The sequence below is a fragment of the Ornithorhynchus anatinus genome, chromosome 21 (assembly GCF_004115215.2).
Source record: "Ornithorhynchus anatinus isolate Pmale09 chromosome 21, mOrnAna1.pri.v4, whole genome shotgun sequence".
NCBI classification, from domain to species: domain Eukaryota; kingdom Metazoa; phylum Chordata; class Mammalia; order Monotremata; family Ornithorhynchidae; genus Ornithorhynchus; species Ornithorhynchus anatinus.
Genome location: NC_041748.1, coordinates 9,227,209 through 9,249,865, shown reverse-complemented (window position 1 = coordinate 9,249,865; position 22,657 = coordinate 9,227,209). Strand labels below are relative to the sequence as shown.

The 22,657-nt window shown below is 43.0% G+C and overlaps 1 protein-coding gene across 1 annotated transcript in view; it reads left to right on the top strand.

Annotated features, from left to right (window-relative positions):
- The window catches only part of TBX20 (T-box transcription factor 20), a 69,284-nt gene that overhangs the window by 19,637 nt on the left and 26,990 nt on the right, over positions 1-22,657 (top strand). Inside the window, exons 5-6 of the mRNA XM_029049433.1 lie at positions 10,119-10,277; positions 19,237-19,313. Coding sequence (XP_028905266.1) covers positions 10,119-10,277; positions 19,237-19,313 — 236 coding nt within the window. The remainder of the gene's footprint in view (positions 1-10,118; positions 10,278-19,236; positions 19,314-22,657) is intronic.

Here is a 22,657-nt window from a genome sequence, read left to right as displayed (position 1 = left end):
AGGTGGGGCGAAGAAGCAGATCAGGAAATGTTGCTCAGGGAACTGGCAGGATTTGGTGGTAGATTGAATGTGAGAGTTGAAAGGCAGTGAGGATATAAGAATGTTACCAAGACTGCAGACTTCTCGGACAGGGAGGAATGTGGTGTTATCACAGAATTGGGAAAGTTAGGAGGAGAGTGAGTTTAGGAGGGAAGATGAATAATTCTGCTTCATGTGGTGCTGGTGGGACATCCTAGTTGGGATGTCCTGCAGGCAAGAGATGATTTTAGACTCATGGGAGGTGAGAGATTGGAGCCAGAGAGACAGATTTGGGAATCACCTGCATAGGTGAGGAAGCTGAAGTCATGGGAGTGGGGGAGCTCCACAAGAGGGGGAATGTAAATATATTGACAGTCTCTCCTTTAAGTACTTACTAATTTGTATAACCATCTTTCCAGGCTATTCTTTTCCCTGTGTCTAAATTATGTTGCGTCTATTTCCCTCCCTGCCATTAGATTATAAATTCCTTGAGGTCAGGACATTGGCTTCTACTCCTATTGTACTGCACCCAGTAGGAACCCAATAAATACTCTTGATTGATTAACTGATTTAAAGCAGAGTAAAGCCAGATTCACTCTTCTACTTCCAGACTGTCTTGCTGGGGAATAAATCAATCGATTGTATTTATTGAGGGCATACTGTGTGCAAAGCACTGTACTAAATTCTTGGGAGACTATAGTATAACAGAGTTGGTAGACACATTCCCTGCTCATAGGATCTTGAAGAAATGCTGTGTTACATGTTTCTGAGAGTGCAGTAGAGGGATTTGGAATGTTATTAGAGGGAGTTTGAGTGTATAGGTGTCATGGTGGTGGCTGGGAGGAAAAAAGGTTAGTACCTCTTGGAGGAGGTGGGCTTTCAGATCAATCAGTCAATCATATTAATTGAGAACTATGATGGCTTTGAAAATGGGGATGGCTGTATTCTGAGGGATTTGAAGAGGGAGAATTTTCCAAAGGAGGAAGCATATGAACATAGGGTAGGAGAAGGATTCAAGAGTGAAGGTCAGTGAGATTAGCCTAGGAGGAACAAAGCTGCACGGCCTAGTGGATAGAGCTCTGACCTGAGAGAAAGAAGGACCTGGGTTCTAGACCTGGATCCACCATTCGTCTGCTGTGTGACCCTTGGACAAGTCACTTCTCTTCTCTGTGCCTCAGTTACCTCATCTGGAAAATTGGGATTAAGTCTTTGAGCCCCATAAGGGATGTAGGCTGCAAACAACCTGATTACCTTGCATTTAACCCAGCACTTAGAATAGTGCCTGGCTCACAGTTAGCACTTAACAAATACCATTAAAAAAAAGAGTGACCAGGGGTGCAATGGAAGGGGAGAGTAAGAGGGAGATAAATTGTAGGGGAATTTTTAAACAAATGGTCAGGAATTTCTCCTGAGTGCTGAGAGGAATGAGTAACCACTGAAAGTTTTTGAAGAGTAGGGAAATATGTGCAGACTAATGTTTTCAGAAAAAAATGATCAGGATAGTAGACTGAAGTATGGGCCGGAGTGGGGAAAGTCAGGGAGACAAGTTTGGAGGCTGTTAGAGTAGTTTAGCCGGCATGTGATGGCCACCTAGAACAGGGTGTTTGGCCATTTGGATGGAAAGAAAATGGCAACTCTGGAAAATACTGTGAAATAAAAACTGACAAGAAATATAAGACTAAATTTGAGAATTAAAAGAAAGAATGAGTGACAGTTCCGTGCTTCAGCGTTTGGGAGGATGATGGTGTTGTCAACTGTGATGGGAATCTTAGGCAGAGGGGAAGGCTGGGGTTGGGGGTCATGATAGAAGCTCAGATTTAGGCAGCTATTGAGTTTAAGATGTGGAGATGTCTTGGGGGAAAAAAGAAGTGCAAAAATATGGAGATGAGAGGTTGGGAAAAACGATCCTTGCCAAGACGGTCCTTTGTGGAATTGGGGGTTTCCTCTTTACAGTATATCGCTTGGGTTTCTCGCCTTCCTCTCCCTCTTAGGTTTTTCTCAAAGGATCTGCTCCAGTCTCCTGATTGCTACGAGCTAAGCCCGTCTTTCTGCAGTTATGGTACCCAACAGCACTTACGTACATATTTTATATTCCATTTAATGTCTGCCTCCCTGGCTAGATTGTAAGTTTCTTGAGGTTACTGTTCATGCCTAGTAATTCTGTTGTACTCTTCCAAGTGCTCAGCAGAGCACACTGCAAACATAAGCTTGCAATAAATACGATGGATTAACTAGTGAGATAGATTTGGGAGTTATTAGCATAATGATAGAATTAAGGAAGTAGAACCAGGTCTTAAAACCCAATAATTGGATTGAACAGGTATTTGAAGAATATCCTGAAATCTAAAAAGACATGTGAAGACATATAGAGTGTTCCTCCTGGAAATTTGTGGAAATTTTGCCTTTTTGGGACAATTACACTAAATAGATCAAATATAAAGGCTGTTAGACAGCTATTAACGTTGTAGAGCATAAATTGAAGCTAAATGTTAGTAAATGCAAAATTCTGGACAAGTTTTATTCTTGGTTCACAAACAGTAGGAATCCAGAAACTCTGCAGGCTTTATACTCGTTCAGCAAAACTGGAAGCTGTAATCAGTCAGTTAAATTCTAGAAGACAAGTGGATGACCCTTGCAAAAAGCTTCTTTCCATTAATCAATCAATCAGTCAATCGTATTTCTTGATGGCTTACTCCGTGCAGAGCACTGTACTAAGTAAATGACAGGTACAGGGGTGTGGGGGGGCAGGTGGCGGGATGGGAGGGGCAGTAGAGTTAATAGGTGTGATCTCTGCCCTTAAAGAGTTTACAGTCTAGAGGGGATGTTACAAGAGCCATGCCCTGGTCTAACAAAGGTCTTGAGAAGCCTATTCGTCAGTAGTTCAAAATGTCTTTCCCAGAAGTAACATTAAGTAGGAAAAAAAAAGTGGCCAAAAATCATGTATTTTTTATGTTAATGGTATTTATTAAGCTCTATGCTTACTATGTGCTAGGCACTATACTAAATGCAGAGATAGAAGCTACTTAGGTTAGACACAGTTCATGGAGCTGTATAAATTAATAGTAATTTTGCAGGTGACAGATTAAGACTGATTTCAAACCAGTCTACCAAGGTTTTTAGAAGGCTTAGGGAAGCAGTGTGGCCTGGGGGAAGAGCACGGGCCTGGGAGTCAGAGGGCCTGAATTCTAATCTCAGCTCAGCCACTTGTCTGCTGTGTGACCTTAGGCAAGTCACTTAATTTCTCTTTTGGGCAAGTCACTTAATGCCTCAGTTACCGCATCTGTAAAATGGACTGCGAGCACCATGTGGGGCTTGGACTGTGTCCAACCCGATTTAGTTGTATCCACCCCAGTGCTTAGTACAGTGCCTGGCATATAGTAAGTACTTAAATACCACTTAACAAATTCCATAAAAAAAGACTTCGTCAGAATCTACCAGTGGAATTAAGAAGAGGTCTACAGTTCTACTACTGTTTTTATTTCCTGAAATGGGTCATATCTGTCCCAGGATTACAGTTTTGACTGCAGCACCATTCATTCATTCAATCGTATTTATTGAGCGCTTACTGTGTGAAAAGCACTGTACTAAATGCTTGGGAGAATACAATATAACAACAGACACATTCCTTCCTACAAGGAGCTCACAGTCTAGAGGACAGAACAGTTGCTCTCCTGGACATCCATTCATCCTCGGGGCAAATGATGGACCCCCTAGTTTTCTCCTGGGCTTTATCTAATTTGGCTTGTGAGACATACACTTAAAATTGCATGTATAAGTAACCCCCAATTATTGGAGAGGTTTTCTTTCCTTTCAAGGAGAGAGTTCTATTAGGTAAAACTGCCACTAACTAGAGTTGCATTAAAGTGGCACTTTGTGATGCTGATGACATCATTTATTGTCCAACTCTCCTTAACTAACTAGGGGACCCCTTCCACCTTCTAAGGTTCACAAATGGCCAGACCCCCTCCCTCTCCTCACCCTCCTGCCAGGCAGATTTATAGTGATCAGAATGGTTCGTCTGACTACGTGATTAGAGTTCAGAGGGAGTATTGCCCAGCATAGTACATAGGAAACAGCAAGGACCAATCAGAGTGGTAATCAAAGCCAGTGTATCAAAAGGGTGAAACCAAGCCAGAACACCCCAGGACGGTGTACCTGTAAAAAATCATAATAGTAATAATAATAACTGTGGTATGTGTTTAGCACTAGGTGCCAAGCACTGTGCTAAGCACTGAAGAAGATATATTACAATCAGATCAAACAGTCTTTGTCCTTCCTGGGCCTCACAGTATAAGGGATGGGAGAACAGGTATTAAACACCCATTTGACAGATGAAGAAACTGAAGCCCAGAGAAGTGAAGTGACTTGCCTAGGGTCACATAGTAGGCAAGTATCTGTTGCCGACTTGTTCATCCCAAGCGCTTAGTACAATGCTCTGCACATAGTAAGCGCTCAATAAATACTATTGAATGAATGAAAGTAGCAGATCAGGGATAAGATACTGGCCTACTGGTATTCCAGTATGACATTTTGCTTTGTTTTGCTTTTCATCATGGCCTAGCCTCCCTCCAGAGGGGCTCAGGAAGGCATAAAGCAGGGAGAGCCCTGGCCCAGGGTCTCCACAGTGGTGTGGGGACTGGACTTGGCTTCAGCGGTTTGGGAACTCTCATGGTCATGAGCATGAGCTAAGGGCAACCTTAGCTCCAATGCAACACCAGCCCCACCTGAGGTTGCAGCACAGGGATGGGCTACTGTGTGCAGGGGGCCAGGCAGCCGGGGAGCCAAGGGACCAGGGGGCCAGGAGGCCTGAAACCCAGGGAACCAAGTGATCAGGTGGCAACCAACTCTCTGTGCTCCTGCAATGAGCCTGTCCGGGGGACTAGCAAGGTTCCCACCATCTCCACTGTTTTAAGTTTTAATATGTCCCCTTGCTCTCTCATGAAATGCTGCGGAGCCACTGGCCTCATTGGCTGATTTCAAGCATCCCCCCCCCCCCCCCACACACACACACAGTTGTCCCTGTGAAAGGTACCTTTCTTTCATTCCTGGGGTCACAAAGGAAGCTGCTGTAGCTTCAAGATGCCAGCATCTTGGATAGACAATTGTCAGATGGCTGGACTGAGTGCCACTTGTGAGTGCCCTGCCTCTTATTCTTTCTGCTGACATTCTCTATGTTGGTATTCCAGGGAGCTGTTTAAAAGTTTGGCACTTTTAAAAACTTCCCTGCCAATATGTCCCACTGATGGTAGGGAAATGGCAGCCAGGGTTGTGGTTGAGGAGAAATGGTCACTGGATGTCTGGAGGAGGAGCAGTGGCGGGGGGGTGAGGGGCTGCTGGGGGATGTTGTCAGTGTCTGCCAAGCTGGTGCTAATGGTTCCTCACAGCCAGTTCTCTCCCGGCTCCCTGCTGTTCCCTCCCCAAAGCTACCCCTTGCAGTTGCTTTCCCTAGCCTTTCCTCCATTGTTCTCTGATTGGTCAGAGATTCTGGATGCATCAGCCCAGGTTTCCAACAACCAACCCCCATCACTGTGGATACAGTCCGATGCCTTGCAGTCTTGAATTAGACTTGATTTGCTTCTTTCCCGGACCTGGGTGCATGAAGATTATGGCTGGCTCTTGCATGGAATGGGACTGCATTCCCAGACAGCAGCCTGGTGCTCTCCATGGCAAGCTTCCTACCCTATATGGGGACAGAAAAGAATCATAGCACCCCTTGATGGTGTCGAAAAACCTAGTCGTGTCCAGGTTTTTCCATGGGATATTCCTGCAAAATGTGGCCCTTCTGCTGAGATGTGTTGTCTAGAACTTAGTGGTTTTTCTTTTAGAGAGTATTTTCCGTGAGTGATCTCAAGTTTGGAGCTTCAAAAAGGGGGAAGAAATGGACTCTCTTCAGCAGGGAGCTGAAGGCACTTCTCTAGAGATCAGACAGAGTGGCAGTGAGAATTTCCTCAATGATGTCGGCTCTGTCTCTGATATCACCCAGCCCATAGGCTGAGTGGGGGAAAGAAATGGTGGAGGAGCATTCATGGATGTTGGAAAGCATTGTGGATTAGAGCATTCCAAGTTTTCTTCTGAGATTTGGATTTGTAGGTAGGAAAGGCTCTTGCCCAAGGAAGGTCCCAAGAAGGAAAGGGGATTTTACAGCTCAGTGTTGCTTATTTTTGCTTTTGTCTCCTATTTGCTGAATCTGGCAAGCTGTCAGTCTGCCTCCTAGGCAGAGGATGTGGGTTGCTAATGGCAAAGTAGTGGCTTTTTATATCAGTAAGTATTTGGAGGTTACATCATCTCTGGGATTTTGTGCTGATTTTACAAGTTGCCATTTAATCCTTCTGATGGGAAAAGTGTGCCTGTTTTGAGCTTTTTGGAAAAAAGGCATCATGTTGCTCCTAGATCAGTATAAATAATTTCAAAATCTGATTGGCTGGGATGTATAAGCATCTTACTCATTTTCATCAATTATCATTATGTGCAGGGGACCTTCCTTCTGAGGAGGTCACTTGGTAATGAATGACAACAACTGTGATATTTGCTAAGCACTTATGTATCAAGCCCTGTTCCAAGTGCTGGGGTAGATACTAAATTCTCAGGTCCCACATGGGGCTCACAGTGTAAGTAGGAGGGAGACAAGGGATTGATTCCCCATTTTGCAGATGAGAGAACTGAGGCATGGACAAGTGAGTCGACTGGCCCAAGATCACATAGCAGACAAGTGGTGGACCCAAGATTAGGACCCAGGTGCTCTGACTCCCAGGCCCATTTTTTTTCCACCAGGCCATGCTGCTTCTTAATGCAATGGGATGTGACTTGAATTGGGTCATCCTATACAAACCAGAGAAGGATGAAGTAACAGCCCCATCACAGTGACTAATGTGTAACTCTGCCCACATCATCAGAAGGCTACTGTAATGAATGTAATGAAATGTATGAAATGAATGTAATGAAAGGATGGGTGTCTAGCTACATCCCTTTAGCTTCTCTGTCCCATGGGCTTACAGTCTAAGTCAGAGGGAGGAGAAATTAATTTCTATTTTACAGATGAGTTAACTGAGGTGCAGAGAAGTTAAGTGACTTGCCCCAAATCACACAGCTGACAGGTTGAGAAGCCAGGATTAGAATTTAAGTCCTCTGACTGCCACACCTGTGTTCCTTCCACTAGGCCATGCTGCTTCCTCACAGGTTCTTGCACAGTTTCTTGGTTCAGAAGTCTCACGATCGAGGCTTGGCAGTCAGTTTTGATCGGTGACACTACTATCATCAGTATTTGATCTCAAAAGATATTGCTGATTCTCATTTTGCCCAGTTCCATCCTCTTCTCACATTGTCTGGATCTCCCTTCCCCTCAAAACCTTCCAGACCTCAACCCTCCCCTCTTTCAAACCTTCTAAAATCCCACCTATACCAACAACCCTTTCCCAGCAAGTCATCAACAATCCAAACCTTCAGCTGTCTCTTGCCTTATTCATTTATATTAATGTATTATTTCTTTATTTATATCCCTCTAAACTGTAAGTTCAATGTGGGGAGGGAATGTCACTTGTTTATTGCTGTATTGTACTTTCCCAAGTGCTTAGTACAGTGTTCTGCACACAGTAATTGCTCAATAAATTATTGAATGAATGAATGAATGAATGAATATCCAGCCCAACACTTGAACATATATGGATATATGACTGAATTGTCTATTTTATTCATTCTAATTCCACACCTGGTGAATAGGTCTATATCTGTGTCCTCTATTGGAGTATAAATTCCTTGTGGGCAGGGAATGTGTCTTGTACATTTGTTGTATGTCCCAATCACTTAGTACAGTGCTATTGCATTCAGTAGGCACTCAAAAAATATCACTACTACTTCGTTGCAGGTGTTATCATGAGACTAGTCACTCAACCTATTGTGTTTCTCTCTCTGACATCTTTGGTAGTTTTGCAATAGGTAGATTTAAAAAAATCTATAAGGAGAAACCATACATCATTGATTTGCTGGAGTTCTCTGAAGGGATCGACAAGCATGAGGACAGAGAGGAACCAAGAGATACACTCTCTTTCAATTTTCACAGTGCTTTGACAAGTTTTTTTTACATTATTACTATTGTATTTGTTAAACACTTATTATGTGTCAAGAACTGTTCTAAACTTTGGGATACACCTTAATTGCTCTGGACACAGTCCCTGTCCCACAAGGGGCTCACAGTCTAAGAAGGAGAACAGGTATTTTAATCTCTGTTTTACAGATAAGGATACTGAGGTCCAGAGAAGTTAAGTGACTTGCCCAAGATCACACAGCAAATGATTGGCAGATCTGTGATGAGAACCAGTGTGGCCTAGTGGATAAAGCATGGGGTTAGAGTTAGAAGGACCTGGGTTCTAATCCCAGCTCTACCATTTCTCTCCTGTGTAACTTTGGGCAAGTCATTTAACTTTTCTGTGTCTCAGTTCCCTCATCTGTAAAATGCAGATTAAGACTGTGAATCCCTTGAGGAACGTGAACTGTGTCCAACCTGATTAACGTGTATCTACTCCAGCCCTTAGCACAGCGCTTGTATATGTAAGCTCTTAACAAATCTTATTTTTAAAAAAACCACCAAAAAACATCTCATCTGACTCCCAGGCCCATGCTCTTTACCCTAGGTCATGCTGCTTCACCAGAGGCTTTTATTAAAGCAGAGTAATCATAGGATTAGGAGGAATGTTTGGTCAAGGATAGAAAATTGGCTGAAAGATAGGACACAGTGGGCAGGGATAAATGGCTAATTTTCCGCCTGGAGAAGTGTAAAGTGTGAGGATCCCCTAGGGATCAGTGCTGGAACCAATTTGTTTAACATCTTCATATATGATCTGGCAGAAGGAGTGTGTGTAGTGAAAAGTGTAACTTTGTAGATGAGACTAAACTCTTCCAGATGGTGAAATGCTATGAGTAGGGAGGTAATCTTGGAAAGCTGAATGAGTGGGTTGAAAAACTGAAGATGTGCTTCGGTATCCTCTTCCAACAGCAAAGCCTCACAGACACAGAGAGCTCCTTCCTGGAGCCCAGAGTCCACTGGAGAGCGAGATATTCCCTCCTTGGTCTCAGAGCATTTTCTGGACTTCAGGACTGAGGGATGGAGCCTCTGGCCCAGTCCATTTCCCCTGCCTCATCTCCTCAGCCCCTGCCAATCTCAGGGACCATCCGGGGAATTAGACAGTCAGCCAGTTTTCTCCCCAGAATGCCCTCCAGTTTCCTAGCCAGATTTGAAGTGAGATAGACACCTGGCTTGGGCTCATGAGCCCCCAGGGCTGGGCTTCAGGACCAGGCTGAGAGGGGCTTCTGACCCTTCCTCAAAAGCACGCTGGGATTGTAAGGGACCCCAGCTTTCCCTCAGAACTCCTTACCATCAGCTTTAAAACACTGAACCAGCTTGGTCTCTCCTACTTTACCTCACTGATTTACTTCTGCAACCCAGCCCACATCCTTTGCTCATTTAACCTCAATCCATTCACTGAACCTCCATGTATCTTGGCCCCATCCCCTGGCCCATTTCCTCCCTCTGGCTTGGAACTCATTTTTGAGTCACATTTGGTTGACAGTAATAATTTGGACTCCTGAAATTACTCATTCAGATATTTGGGGAAAAAATTAGAGTTCCTGTTAATTTGGAGTCCTGGAAATATAACTTAATAGCTTTCTCTAAAAATAAAGAGGGGGAAAAAATCACGAAAAATTTGGAGCTAAAAAGTTAAGTTTGAGCATCTGTGTTTCTCTTAGTAAGATCATGGAACAATAACGCATGGATTTTTGTACTGTTTCCTCTAACCTTAATAGAATGAGTGGTTCCATGACCTGCCAACTAGCCTTAATGACAGTGTGTCTCTTAGAATGGGAATGGATCTAACCTTAAATTAAATTTCCAAACATTAATTCCATGAATTGGCCTATTATCCCTTTTCATGTCCACCGTTTTGCCAGTCGAAGGGACATTTTAATTAAAAGATTCAGGCCTTGGTATATCATACTTGTCTGCCTTTACCAATGAACACTGATATTTTGAGTTTTCCTCAGTTGCTCTTAGGAAACCCAGTGTGGACTTGCATCATAAAAGTCCTTTTTGCCTCTTTTTGCTTTAGATCATTCTGAACTCAATGCATAAGTACCAGCCTCGGGTGCACATCATTAAGAAGAAGGACCACACTGCCTCCCTGCTCAATCTGAAGTCTGAAGAGTTCAGAACCTTCATCTTTCCAGAGACCGTTTTCACAGCAGTCACCGCCTACCAGAATCAACTGGTGAGTGTGTTGTCATCCTTCTTCCTGCCGACCAGGATCCCTAGGTCCCCGGGACCTGGATGGGCAACTTCCATGGGGCAGGGCAAAAAGGGGAAGAGACCTTAAAGGGGGCAGGACAAGAAACCAAACCATTCTCCTGGAGAATATTTAAATCCCATGGCACCAAGAGATTCCTCTTTGTGGGGATGGCTACTGCTCTGGGGGACTTCTGTCTTTCCCCTGCTCCATCCCCTATTGCCACCTATTTTCCTTGGGCTCTGGCCTGAGCCTGGTCCTCTGTAGAACAGATCACAGGGTAATAATGGGTTCAAATTTTTTTTTCATAGTATTTATTATGCACTTACTATGTGTCAGACACTCTAGTAAGCACTGGTGTAGATATAAGATAATCAGGTAGAACACAGTCCATCTCCCATATGGTACTCAGAGTATTAATCCTCATTTTACCAGTGAGGTACCTGAGACATAGAGAAGTGAAGTGACTAGCCCAGCGACACAAAGCAGACAGGTAGCATAGCTGGAAAAGACCCAGGTCCTTCTGACTCCCTGGCCCATGCTCTATTCACTAGGCCACACTGCTTCTCACTGCTTTTGCAAATACCCCTTGTCTATTGAATCAGCAGAATGCAACTTCTTAAATGTTTTGCCCTAAATGAATATTCTTTTGGTTACGTGTGAGGTTAGCTAGATACCAGTTTGAGGGACTATCATAACCCTAAGACAAATAGTCTAAATTGCTATTCTAGGAGAGTGCACTGTGTTTATGATCGCCTCTATGCTGGTTTTCACCTCGTTCAAAGTCAAGCTCATGGGAAAACCAGCTGAGATCTGAATGAGGATAATTATGAGTGCTTAGTACAGTGCTGGGCACATAGTAAGCACTTATCAAATGCCATTGCTATTATAAAGTGATTACTTATGTGCTAAGAGCCAAGGAAGAGACAAGAAAATATGGTTAGACCTTGTCCCCCATTAGACTCACAATCTAAGGTGAGGTGGGATGGAGAACAGATATTTTATCCCTATTTTACAGATGAGGTGAAGTTAAGTCACTTGCCCAAGGTCACACAGCAAGTGGAAACTGGGTCTCTTCACTTGGTCTTTTCATTGCTGTGTCCAATCTGGCAACTCTGTATCTACCCCAGCACTTAGCATGTAGTAAGCACTTTTAAATAAATTGACACACCTGCCTCCCCAATTCCTACTAAAGCATCTAGAAGGTTGCACACTGTTCTTTTATTTTTCCATTCCTACGGTTCCAGGGTCTTTCTCACAATGACCACAAAATAACTGGTAGAAACTTAGGTGAAAGGTTTAATGGATGAAGAAGTTATGACTAAAATAAGGTGTGGAAATTATCTCTTCTATTCATCATTACCATGGTTATCCTAGTGCTAGCTGCACTTATTTATATAATAATAATGTTGGTATTTGTTAATAATAATAATGTTGGTATTTGTTAAGCGCTTACTATGTGCCGAGCACTGTTCTAAGCACTGGGGTAGACACAAGGGAATCATGTTGTCCCACGTGGGGCTCATAGTCTTAATCCCCATTTTACAGATGAGGTAACTGAGGCACCGAGAAATGAAGTGACTTGCCCAAAGTCACACAGCTGACAAGTGGCAGAGCCAGGGTTTGAACCCATGACCTCTGACTCCAAAGCCTGTGCTCTTTTCCACTGAGCCACGCTGCTTCTCTAAGTGCTTACTATGTGCAGCGCACAGGGTAATCAGGTTGTCCCATGTGAGGTTCACAGTCTTTATCCCCATTTTACAGATGAAGGAACTGAGGCACAGAGAAGTTAAGTGACTTGCCCACAGTCACATAGATGACAAGTGGCAGAGCCAGGATTTGAACCCATGACCTCTGACTCCCAAGCCCATGCTCTTTCCACTGAGCCATGCTGTTTCCCGTTTATAGGTTCACTGAGGCCATTCAAACCCAGCATTTCCCTCCCAAGGGAAGCAGAACAGAGGATGAAAATTTCCAGCCTTTTGTTTGAAATCCCAGGAAATGGTTGGAATTTGTTAAAGATTAGTAAGATTCTTTCCTTTTGTTCCCTAGAATGCTGCATCTTTTAGGGAGGGATAAGCAGTAAAAATAAGAAATTCCTCAACCTTCAGTGAGGAGAGGATGGATTTGATTTTTTTTCTTTGCCTGAACATTAAGCATGTGGAAGTGTTCGTGGTTGAGATCTGCCTCATTCTTTTCAGTGGAATTCAGCATGGTAATGGGAAGTAACTTGCTGTGGGCAGAGAACTTGTCTACCAGCTCTGTTATATTGCACTCTCCCAAGTGCTCAGTTGGTGCTCTGCACACAGTAAACACTCAGTGAATACCATTGATTGAGTGATTAGCTCCCACAAAAATCAGAATTCCCATGTCCTGCTCTCATCCTCTTCACTAAGCCTACTCCAGGATCTCCCTTTCGTGTCTTGCTCTTCTTCCAGTTTTAGTCCCAGTAGATCTAGATTTTGTTCTTACCCTAACCTCCCATCTGTGTGTATAGCCATTCAATCAATCAATCAATCAGTGGTATCTATTGAGTGCTTGTTGTTTGCAGAGCACTGTATTAAGTGCTTGGGAGAGTTCTATATAGTTGGTAGACAGGATCACTGTCCTCAAGGAGTTTACAATCCAGAGGGACTCCTCCCTTGCTAGCCACATTTCCAGGACTACTTTCCCCTCTCCTTCAATCCCTACCCATCTCTATTTCCCTCCTGGACTTTGCTGCCCTATGAGCTTAAATATTTGGGTTCTCCCCCTGTATAAACAATAATAATAATAATAATGCTGGTATTTGTTAAGTGCTTACTATGTGCAGAGTGCTGTTGTAAGCGCTGGGGAGATACAGGGTAATCAGGTTGTCCCACCTGAGACTCAGTCTTAATCTGCATTTTACAGATGAGGTAACTGAGGCACAGAGAAGTAAAGTGACTTGCCCACAGTCACACAGCTGAAAAGTGGCAGAGTCGGGGTTTGAACCCATGACCTCTGACTCCCAAGCCCATGCTCTTTCCACTGAGCCATGCTGCTTCCCCACCAGATCCCCAGAACTTGGTGGAACTGGGGGAGAACCAACGCTCTTGATGTGGATAAGTATTGAGTGGCTTTTATATAATCATTCTTTCATTCATTCAATTGTATTTATTGACCGTGCAGAACAGCATCCTAAGCACTTGGGAGAATAGAATAAAACAATAAACAGACATATTTCCTGCACACAGTGAGCTTACAGTCTAGAGAGACTGTGTCCAACCAAATTAGCTTGCATTTACCCCAGCACTTAGTACAGTGCTGGGCACATAGTAAACACTTCACAAATACCATAATTATTATTATTATTATAGAGAGAGAGGACATGGAAGAAAGGGGGCAGAGGAAAGCCAAATGCCATCTTGGAATCACTCTTTTAGAAAGCTTGAAAAATGAATTTTGTTAAAACTGTAATTCATGTAGCTTCAGCCACTGATGAATATGTGTTTCAAAAACTGCCAGAATCTTTTCTTTCAAAATTCTCGATTTAGATTTGGGATATCCCGCTGCCCCAATTTCAGCCTGAGTATTTTCCTACCACATTTTACAAAATTCACAGCTTTGCTAATTGTAAGGATTTCTGGGTAGTATATTGTGAGGAGTACATGGAGGAAGAATCTTCCTGGAAAAATAACTGTTTAAATCAATTTATGCTCAAATTAAGAAAATAAGCCTGATTACTTGTACAAAGTACCATAGATGACCACTTTCAGGGAGATTTTCTGCTTTAGAGGTCCTCGTCAAAGTCTTATTTCTATTCTATTTGACTCTCAAATTTTCACACATTAGCCATACCTTCCCATTCCCCATCTTTGGATGAGCTAAGAAAAATCAGTGTCTGCTTGGAGCAGTCAGTGAAACAGTCACTGCCGGGGCCCCCATAAACCCTGATTCCATAAAGGCTGACCGAAGGGGGATGGGAAGAAGAGACAGAGGCAAGGAAAACACTCACTGGACCCGCTTGTTATCTTGGCGAGAGCTGCCATGATTTTTTTTAGACGCTGGGAGTATGGGGAGTGACTGCTCACAGGAAGCTACAACTTCCAGAATTGATCACTTGAGGGGTTCTGAAAGCCTGAAATATGATCAATGAAAATGAGACCTTTCAGGGGCATTTTTATGCTCCACTTTTGCAGGGGAGCCCTCAGTGTGCTGTGCTTTTTCAGGGGAGCCGATGGCATTTTTGAACATTATTAGATAAGGGCTAAATACATTACACTTTCAACAAACTATCTCATAATTTAAGATTTAAAGGTCATGCATTTGTTTGAACAGTCAAACCACTGCTATAGGGTTGAAGCACAGGTCAAACTTCATTGTAAAATGCCTTTGGACAGATGTCCTGGCCATTGATGAGACAGTCTCTAGAGGCAAACCCTCCCCTTCTCACTGTGCCTCAATTTCGCCTTTCTTGCCACTGACCCCTTGCCCATCTCCTGCTTCTGGCCTGGAATGCCCTCCCTCCTCAAATCCGGCAATTACTCTCCCCGCTTTCAAAGCCTGATTGAAGACATGCCTCCTCCAAGAGGCCTTCCCAGACTAAGCCCCACCTTTGCTCATCTCCCACTCTCTTCTGCGTCATCCTGACTTGCTCCCTTTGCTCTTTCCCTCTCCCAGCCCCACAGCACTTATGTACTTTAATTGTTTTTATTGATGTCTGCCTCCCCCTCTCTAGACTTTAAGCTCATTGTGGGCCAGGAATGTGTCTGTTATATTGTTATATTGTACTCTCCCAAGTGCCTAATACAGTCCTCTGCACACAGTGGGTGCTCAATAAATACAAATGAATGAATGAATGAATGTATGAACATAGTAACTTCTCTGTGCCTCAGTTCCCTCATCTGTAAAATGGGGATCAACTCTGAGTCTCATGTGGGACAACCGGATTACCCTGTATCTACCTCAGTGCTTAGAACAGTGCTCTGCACATAGTAAGCGCTTAACAAATATCAACATTATTATTATTATTGGGATGAGTCCTGCTCATCCCACTTGGAATGATGGGATCACTCACCTTAGTGGATCCAGACTAGACAACAGCAACTGGTCATATTCCTTTGGATGAGGTACTAATGATCCTGTGACTCCCTAATAGAAATGGAAGTTAACTGTACCCAAGTGAAAACACAATCACCTTCAAGCATCTCAACCAACTCTCCTCACTTTGCAACTCAACTCTCTTCACCTCCAGCTCACTCTCTTGTTCCTCCCAAGTGAACCTTCTAACTCTACCTCTCTCTTCACTCTCCTATCTCCAACCCCTCACTTAATCTATGCCACCAGCCCAGAATGCCCTCAGAAGCCTGGCCCTCCTGGGATCAACTGGCCCTGTGCCAGCCTCAGGCAGCAGAACCTAAGGCTTAGTTTGGGCTGGCAAGAATCAGCCAGAGTTACTGAAGTAGAGACTGCAGGATTCACTCAGAATGAGTCTTCACTGTGGACTTTGGGATTTACTACCTCAGAGAAACTTGAATTCAATCACCACACTAAATTTTCTGGCAGGAAACTCATTTTTTCATTTTGGGTTTGTTTTTTTTTATGGTATTTGTTAAGCGCTTATTATGTGCCAGGCACTGTTCTAAGCACTGGGTTGGCTACAAAGTAATCAGGTTGGACCCAATCCATGTCCCACATGGGGTTCCCTGTCTTAAACTCCATTTTACAGGTGAGGTAACTGAGGCACAGAAAAGTTAAGTGACTTGCCCAAGGTCACACAGCAGACAAGTGTCAGAGCACATCCTTCTGACTCCCATGCCCTTGTGTTCTAGTTGAGAAATTTGTCTTTACCCATTTTTTGATTTGAAGAACTCATCAATCCCCTAACCCATGGACATGCTCCCAGGGCCAAAAGGACTTCTTAACTAGTCATTTATGCCAGAATACAAATGTTAATTTGTATTTGGGTACAGCACAGTGGAATGGGGAAACAAAGAACCATAATATAATAATAATAATCATGGTATTTGTTGAGGGCTTACTATCCACCAGGCACTGTACTAAGCACTGGGCACATCAACATTTTAACATCAACATACAAGCACATCAGGTTGGATATTGTCCTTGTCCCAAGTGGGGCTCACAGTCTTAATCACTCTTTTACAGATGAGGGAACTGAGGCACAGAGAAGTGAAGTGACTTGCCCAAGATCACACAGCAGACAAGTAGAGGAGCCGGGATTAGAACCCATGACCTTCTGACTCCCAGGCCAGTGCCTATCCACCATGTCATACTGCTTCTAGATTTATTATAAGACACTGCAGTTTTTCCCAGGAATACTGGAGAGGAAAAAGCATAGGCCTGGGAATCAGAGGATCTGTCTCTTGTCTGCTGTGTGACCTTGGGCAAGTTAACTTCTAGGCTATAAACTCATTGTGATTAGGGAATGTCTGTTATATTGTTATATTGTGCTCTCCCAAGTGCTTGGTACAGTGCTTTGCACACAGTAAGCTCTCAATCAATACAGTTGATTGGTTCTCTGTGCCTCAGTTATCTTATCTGCAAATGAGGATTAAATCCTAGTTCTCCCTACTTAGACTCTAAGCCCCATTTGGGACAGGAACCATGTCTAAACTGACTTTCTTGTATCTACCCTCGCACTTAGTACAGTATTTGGCACAAAGAAAGCACTTAGCAAGTATCATTAAAAAAATCCTATCGTATTTCCGATTAGCATTTTTAATGGTATTTGTTAAACTGAATGGAAAATTCTTTGAAATCCACAATTACTTATTTTGGAAAATAGTATATTTTAAACATTTACAAGTTGATTCTCTGTAAAATGTTAATGAACTGTTATAATGTCTCTGCACCATAAACACAAAACTGCTTTAAGATTTGAAAGAAGAATCCTGGTGAGTTTGTAACTTCCCCCAGTGCTTTATTTCTGTTGTTTTTAAGTCATCTTCCCCTTTGTTTACCTTTGAGCCAAGGGTTGTCCCAATGTAATGCTTTATTAAGGTGAGGGTTTCAAGAATGTAACTATGGAGTTGTAGCAGGAATGACTTTAGAGGAGTTCTAGCATTCATTCCAATGGTGTTAGCTGGCCCCTGAATCTTTGCCTATAGAGCTGCTGAGTTTTAGTGTTAGGCTAGAAAGAAGGGATTGCTTAATGTTCTGGCAGCCTGCCACAGAATAATCTCTAGAGTGTCAGGGGCACAAAGGCTCACATGCTACCTCCCTTCTCTTCCACCTGCCCCCTTTCCACTAAACTCCCCCAACACCAGCCTGTATTAGAATGCATACTTGGCCTTGGTAGTACTAGGAAAGGGATTGAGAAATGTCTGTTAATGTTTGTTGTAGCACTAGATTGGCATTTGATTAATTTCCACTTAAAATGCCATCAATAGTTGAGAGAAATATCCCTTCATAGAAGTATTTTAGCTTGTGATTTTTGGTAGAAGTATTTTGGTGAAGAGGTCCAATAGGAAAGCAACTTTTTTCTCTCCTGCTTTGCCCACCACCTTTGTTATTTAAGGTAGTGGAAGTATATTTGGTCACCGAAATATGTCCAGATGGCCCTGAAAATGGGTGGAGAGTGACACAGGGTTCAGCACTTTGAACATCACATTATTGAAGGATGCTTTAGTAGTAATAGTAATACTACTTGCTGTCAATTAGATTGTATTTGGTAAGTGCTTACTACATGTGCAGAACTTCTCTAAGCACTGGGGTAGACATACGTTCAAGTCCATCTGGATGGACACAGTCCCTGTCCCTCGTGGGGTTCACAGTCTGAGTAGGAGGGAGAACAGGTATTGATTCTCCATTTTACAGATGAGGAAATTAAGGCCCAGAGAAGTGAAGTGATTGCCAGAGGTCACACAGCAGGCAAATGACAGGGCTAGGATTAGGACCCAGGTTCCCTGACTCTCATATGTCCATGCTCTTTCCACCAGCCCATGTGGTCCTTTCCCCATCTATGTCAAGGTGCTGCATTTCATTCATGCTGTATTTGAGTAAGATTTATGGATCTTACTAGCTTTAGCCTCCAGTCACCTACCCACCCCCCCACCATCCCCTATCCCATAGGTGACATGTTGGAGAAAGATAATGACCTCTGTGTTTATCATTATTATGTTTAAACCTATTCCAAGTAAGTGAAAATTGGCTGCAATAGAATGGAAATGTCGCTTATACAAGTGTAGTACTGAATTTACTGTATTATACATTTGCATGCTAACATTCTTTTTTTCTGACCTGCCTTTTTCCTTGCCTGTCCCGAGATCTTTCCTGAAAAGCTTGAAGCAAAGTTTACTTTTGATATAAATTCTGCAGATTTCAGAGTATGTAAAGAAGAAGTTTTCATTTGGCCCTTCTGAGATTTAAGAAAAGCTATCCCAAAATTATCCCATGCTGAATCTGAATCACATTCTATAATAGGCTTCTATAAGAGAAGCAGCGTGGCTCAGTGGAAAGAGCACGGGCTTTGGAGTCAGGGCTCATGAGTTCGAATCCCAGTTCTTCCACTTGTCGGCTGTGTGACTGTGGGCAAGTCACTTAACTTCTCTGTGCCTCAGTTCCCTCATCTGTAAAATGGGGATTAAGACTGTGAGCCCCATGTGGGACAACCTGATTCCCCTATGTCTACCCCAGTGCTTAGAACAGTGCTCGGCACATAGTAAGCGCTTAACAAATACCAACATTATTATTATTATTAGGGTTAAGTTGAAAAGGCCAACTGAAATAGAAACTTGGTCCTCAACATCTCTGAGTCCTGAATAAAACTTTTCCCTCACAGATGTGATTTCTTTTAACACACTTTGGGGAAACAGATTGCCAGAACTCATAGAGTTAAAAGAAAGTGGAATTTGAATACACCCTGGTGTTGTGAAGGCAGGCCAGGCCAGGCTGTCTGCCTGCCAACTCTATGGCCTTAGCAGCAGAAATGATACCACTGTGTTACTCTTTCTTGCGTTTCCAGATAACCAAGCTGAAAATCGACAGCAATCCTTTTGCCAAAGGATTCCGGGACTCGTCCAGACTCACTGATATTGAGAGGTAATGGGGGCTTTCTGTTTACTTTCTGTAGAGATAAGATAAAGAGAAGAGAAAGTTGGGAGGAAAACTGTCCTTTCAACTCCAAAGAAGTTTTGCGTTTTAACACGATCTAGCTGTGCATTGGTAGTAAATTGTTACTTTTCTTCAACACTATTTTTTTTCAAGTTATAATCCTCATAGAGACAGAACTGATTTGCGTCTTGGCCTCTGTGCCAGTTGAATCTATTACGTGTTCAGCTTTCTAAGGTGACTTCTTGAAGTAGTCACTTTGATGGTTGTGAAAGTCCTTCAGCAGTATACAGTAAAGCTCCCTTGTTATCAGGCTATTCAATCCTACTGATGTCAGCTGGATCTCTGGGAAAGTGGTCTACCGGTCTGCAGAGAATAATGCTGAAAATATTTTGCCTGCTCTGATCATTCCGAATGTATATGTCGAATGTGGTGGGGGAGATAGAGTTGACTTAAATATTATATTACTACTTAATCCAGCAAGATTGAACACTGGTATCTAATGCCCTCTAAGAAATAATTGGCATTTGTTAAGTGCTTACTATGTGTCAAGCACTGTACTAAGTGCTGGGGTAGATAAAAGATCATCAAGTACCAAATGGGTCTCACATTCTAAGTAAGAGGGAGAATAGGTACTGAATCCCCATTTTGCAGATGAGGGAACTGAGGCCCAGAGAAGGTAAGTGACTTGCCCAAGGTCACACAGCAGGTACGTGGCAGAGCTAGGATTAAAACCAAGGTCCTTTGACTCCTAGGCCCCTAGGGTAGATTAAGTCACCCTGCTTTTGCTTCTAAATCTACCCTCACTGCTTCTAAGTATGCCTCTAATCTACCCATATCCTGCAACCTCCTCTATTGCTCTACCAGGCCTGGATTTTTGATAATCTTGGGTGGTTCCCTCGTTAAAGTGGTTCCTCTTTAAACTGACTCTAGGGGAAAATAGAGACAGGAATTGCTTTCAGACTTTGGACCCACCTCGGTAATGCTGCTTAAGTTAGGATAATGATCCCTGGTTAGAAATAGTATTATTCAAAAACATTTTTCTATTGAATATGCTTAGACTGCGAGCCTCATGTGAGACAGGGAAATATAGACTCATGGTTCTAGTTTTTCAGAATGGTAATGATAGATTTTTACCTTTTCCAGCAGAGCTCATTGGTTCTATATGATTAGGAATGATTGCCATTTGACAGTTTCTAAGGTTTATCTAGTCAGATAAATCCATTGGTTCTTGGGGGCTTTCCACTGCCATCCATAGCTCTCTGCAAGGAAAACGAAGATGAGATTATGACAAACAGAAGCCTATACTTGAGTGCCAACCGGCATCTTGCGATTGCATTGCCAGTCTTCACCACTGTCCCTACTAAGTGCCACCTTTGCATGGGGAGCACAAATGTACCCCTAGGGCTATACCCAACCAGCCCAATTTGGCTTTCCACATATTAAGTGAGAAATTGTTGTTTTGTGTGGAGGTTGATAGGCAACCACTGGAGCTTTTTAATAAGGGGAGTGACATGCCCAGAGCGTTTCTGCAGGAAGATGAGCCGGGCAGCGGAGTGAAGAATAGACTGGAGCAGGGAGAGAGAGGAGGAAGGGAGATCAGAGAGAAGGCTGACATAGTAATCTAGCTGGGATATTACGAGAGCCTGTAGCAGTAAGATAGCCATTTGGGTGGAGAGGAAAGGGCAGATCTTGGCGATATTATAAAGGTGAGACCGGCAGGTTTTGGTAACGGATTGGATGTGTGGGGTGAACGAGAGAGCCAAGTCAAAGATGACATTGAGGTTGCGGGCCTGAGAGACGGGAAGGATGGTCGTACCATCCACAGTGATAGGGAAGTCAGGGAGAGGACCGGGCTTGGGAGGGAAGATGAGTAGCGCAGTTCTAAGCACTTGGGAGAGTACAATACAATAGAGTTGGTAGACGGGTTCCCTACCCATAACGAGCTTACAGTCTACAGAAAAATGACTTGTTCTTTAAATAACTTCCTAATATTTTTTGAGCACCAAACATGTGACAGCCACTGTGCAGGATGTAGAAGGAATTCAGGATCCAACATTGAAATCAATCAGGGGTCTGATTTTTTTTTATTCCATACCTACTGAAAAGCATCTTTTCAGCATCAGTGCAATGATTACAGGATATCAAGTGATTTATACCCCATCTGATGAAATGCTAATAGGCCCAATAAGGCCACCATGAAAGAGTAAATGTTCTATTTGTTTTCAAGGTATGTCAGGATGAAGCCCAGGGGATTTGTACCCGTATTTGATTAGTCAAACAGCCGAGATTGTCCATTTCCAAGGGGAAGGGTGGGTTCAGCTGCCATGAAGAGCATTTGCAATGCTGTCCCAGAGTCGCATAGGTAGTGATCCAGGGATTCTCACTGATCTGAGGACTTCAGGCACTTACCATCATGACTAGCTGAAAGTTTGCAAGACAACCTAAGTAGTGTGAAATGGCCAAGCTTTGGATTGCATTTCCAGGTATTTCGGTCTGCTTTTTCCTAAACAGCCTTTGGGGAGGGAAACAAATCAGATCAATTGATCTTTAGAGACCTAAAGAAATTAAATTAGTCTGGAGTCAGTTACTGCACTAAACCATCTAGTAATTGGATTGCTCCTTGTAACTGATTGAAAACAGCCTCTATCTGTAACCATATAGAGAGCTTTTCTTTAGGGAAGATCTGAGAGAAAAACACATCTTTTTATGACATGATGACAGAAATTGCACTTTTCTAACCTAATTGGATATGATGTAATAAATATGTGACCTTAATGATTTCAAGTTTCCTGTCCCAGATTTACAACTCCTGGGTAGGAAATTTAAAAAAAGAAAAAAGCCTTTTTGACTAAATCTCTTTGCATTATTCATCTTAAGCCAACCAATAATATTCTTTTTTAGTAGAAAGACTCAGGGCTACTCTAAAATGTAATCTGCTTGCTAAACTCTCTTGGTTCATTTAAATATCTGAACATCTCTTTTATCTCACACACTGCTTCCCCACTAAACGTCAGTGCCACCTCTGATTCTGATACACTTCCTAGTACTCTCAATCTAAATGGTCATGTTAGGGGATGTTCTGCATATAGCCTGCTCTAATCAACTGGGAACTGAACCAAGAAGCCAGAGCTCTGCCTCACATGGGGCTTCTTGTAATAATTTAATTTTTAGCTACTCCACTCTGGGGAAAATGGATCCAGTGGTTCCATACTCTATAACCATAAATAGAGGCAGGGGCTCCCATTTGGCATTTTGTTACCTTTGACGTTTAGCACTTGCTTTTTCACTCTGATATCTGCCCAAAGCTACAAAACAGCTGGGAGGAAAGGAAT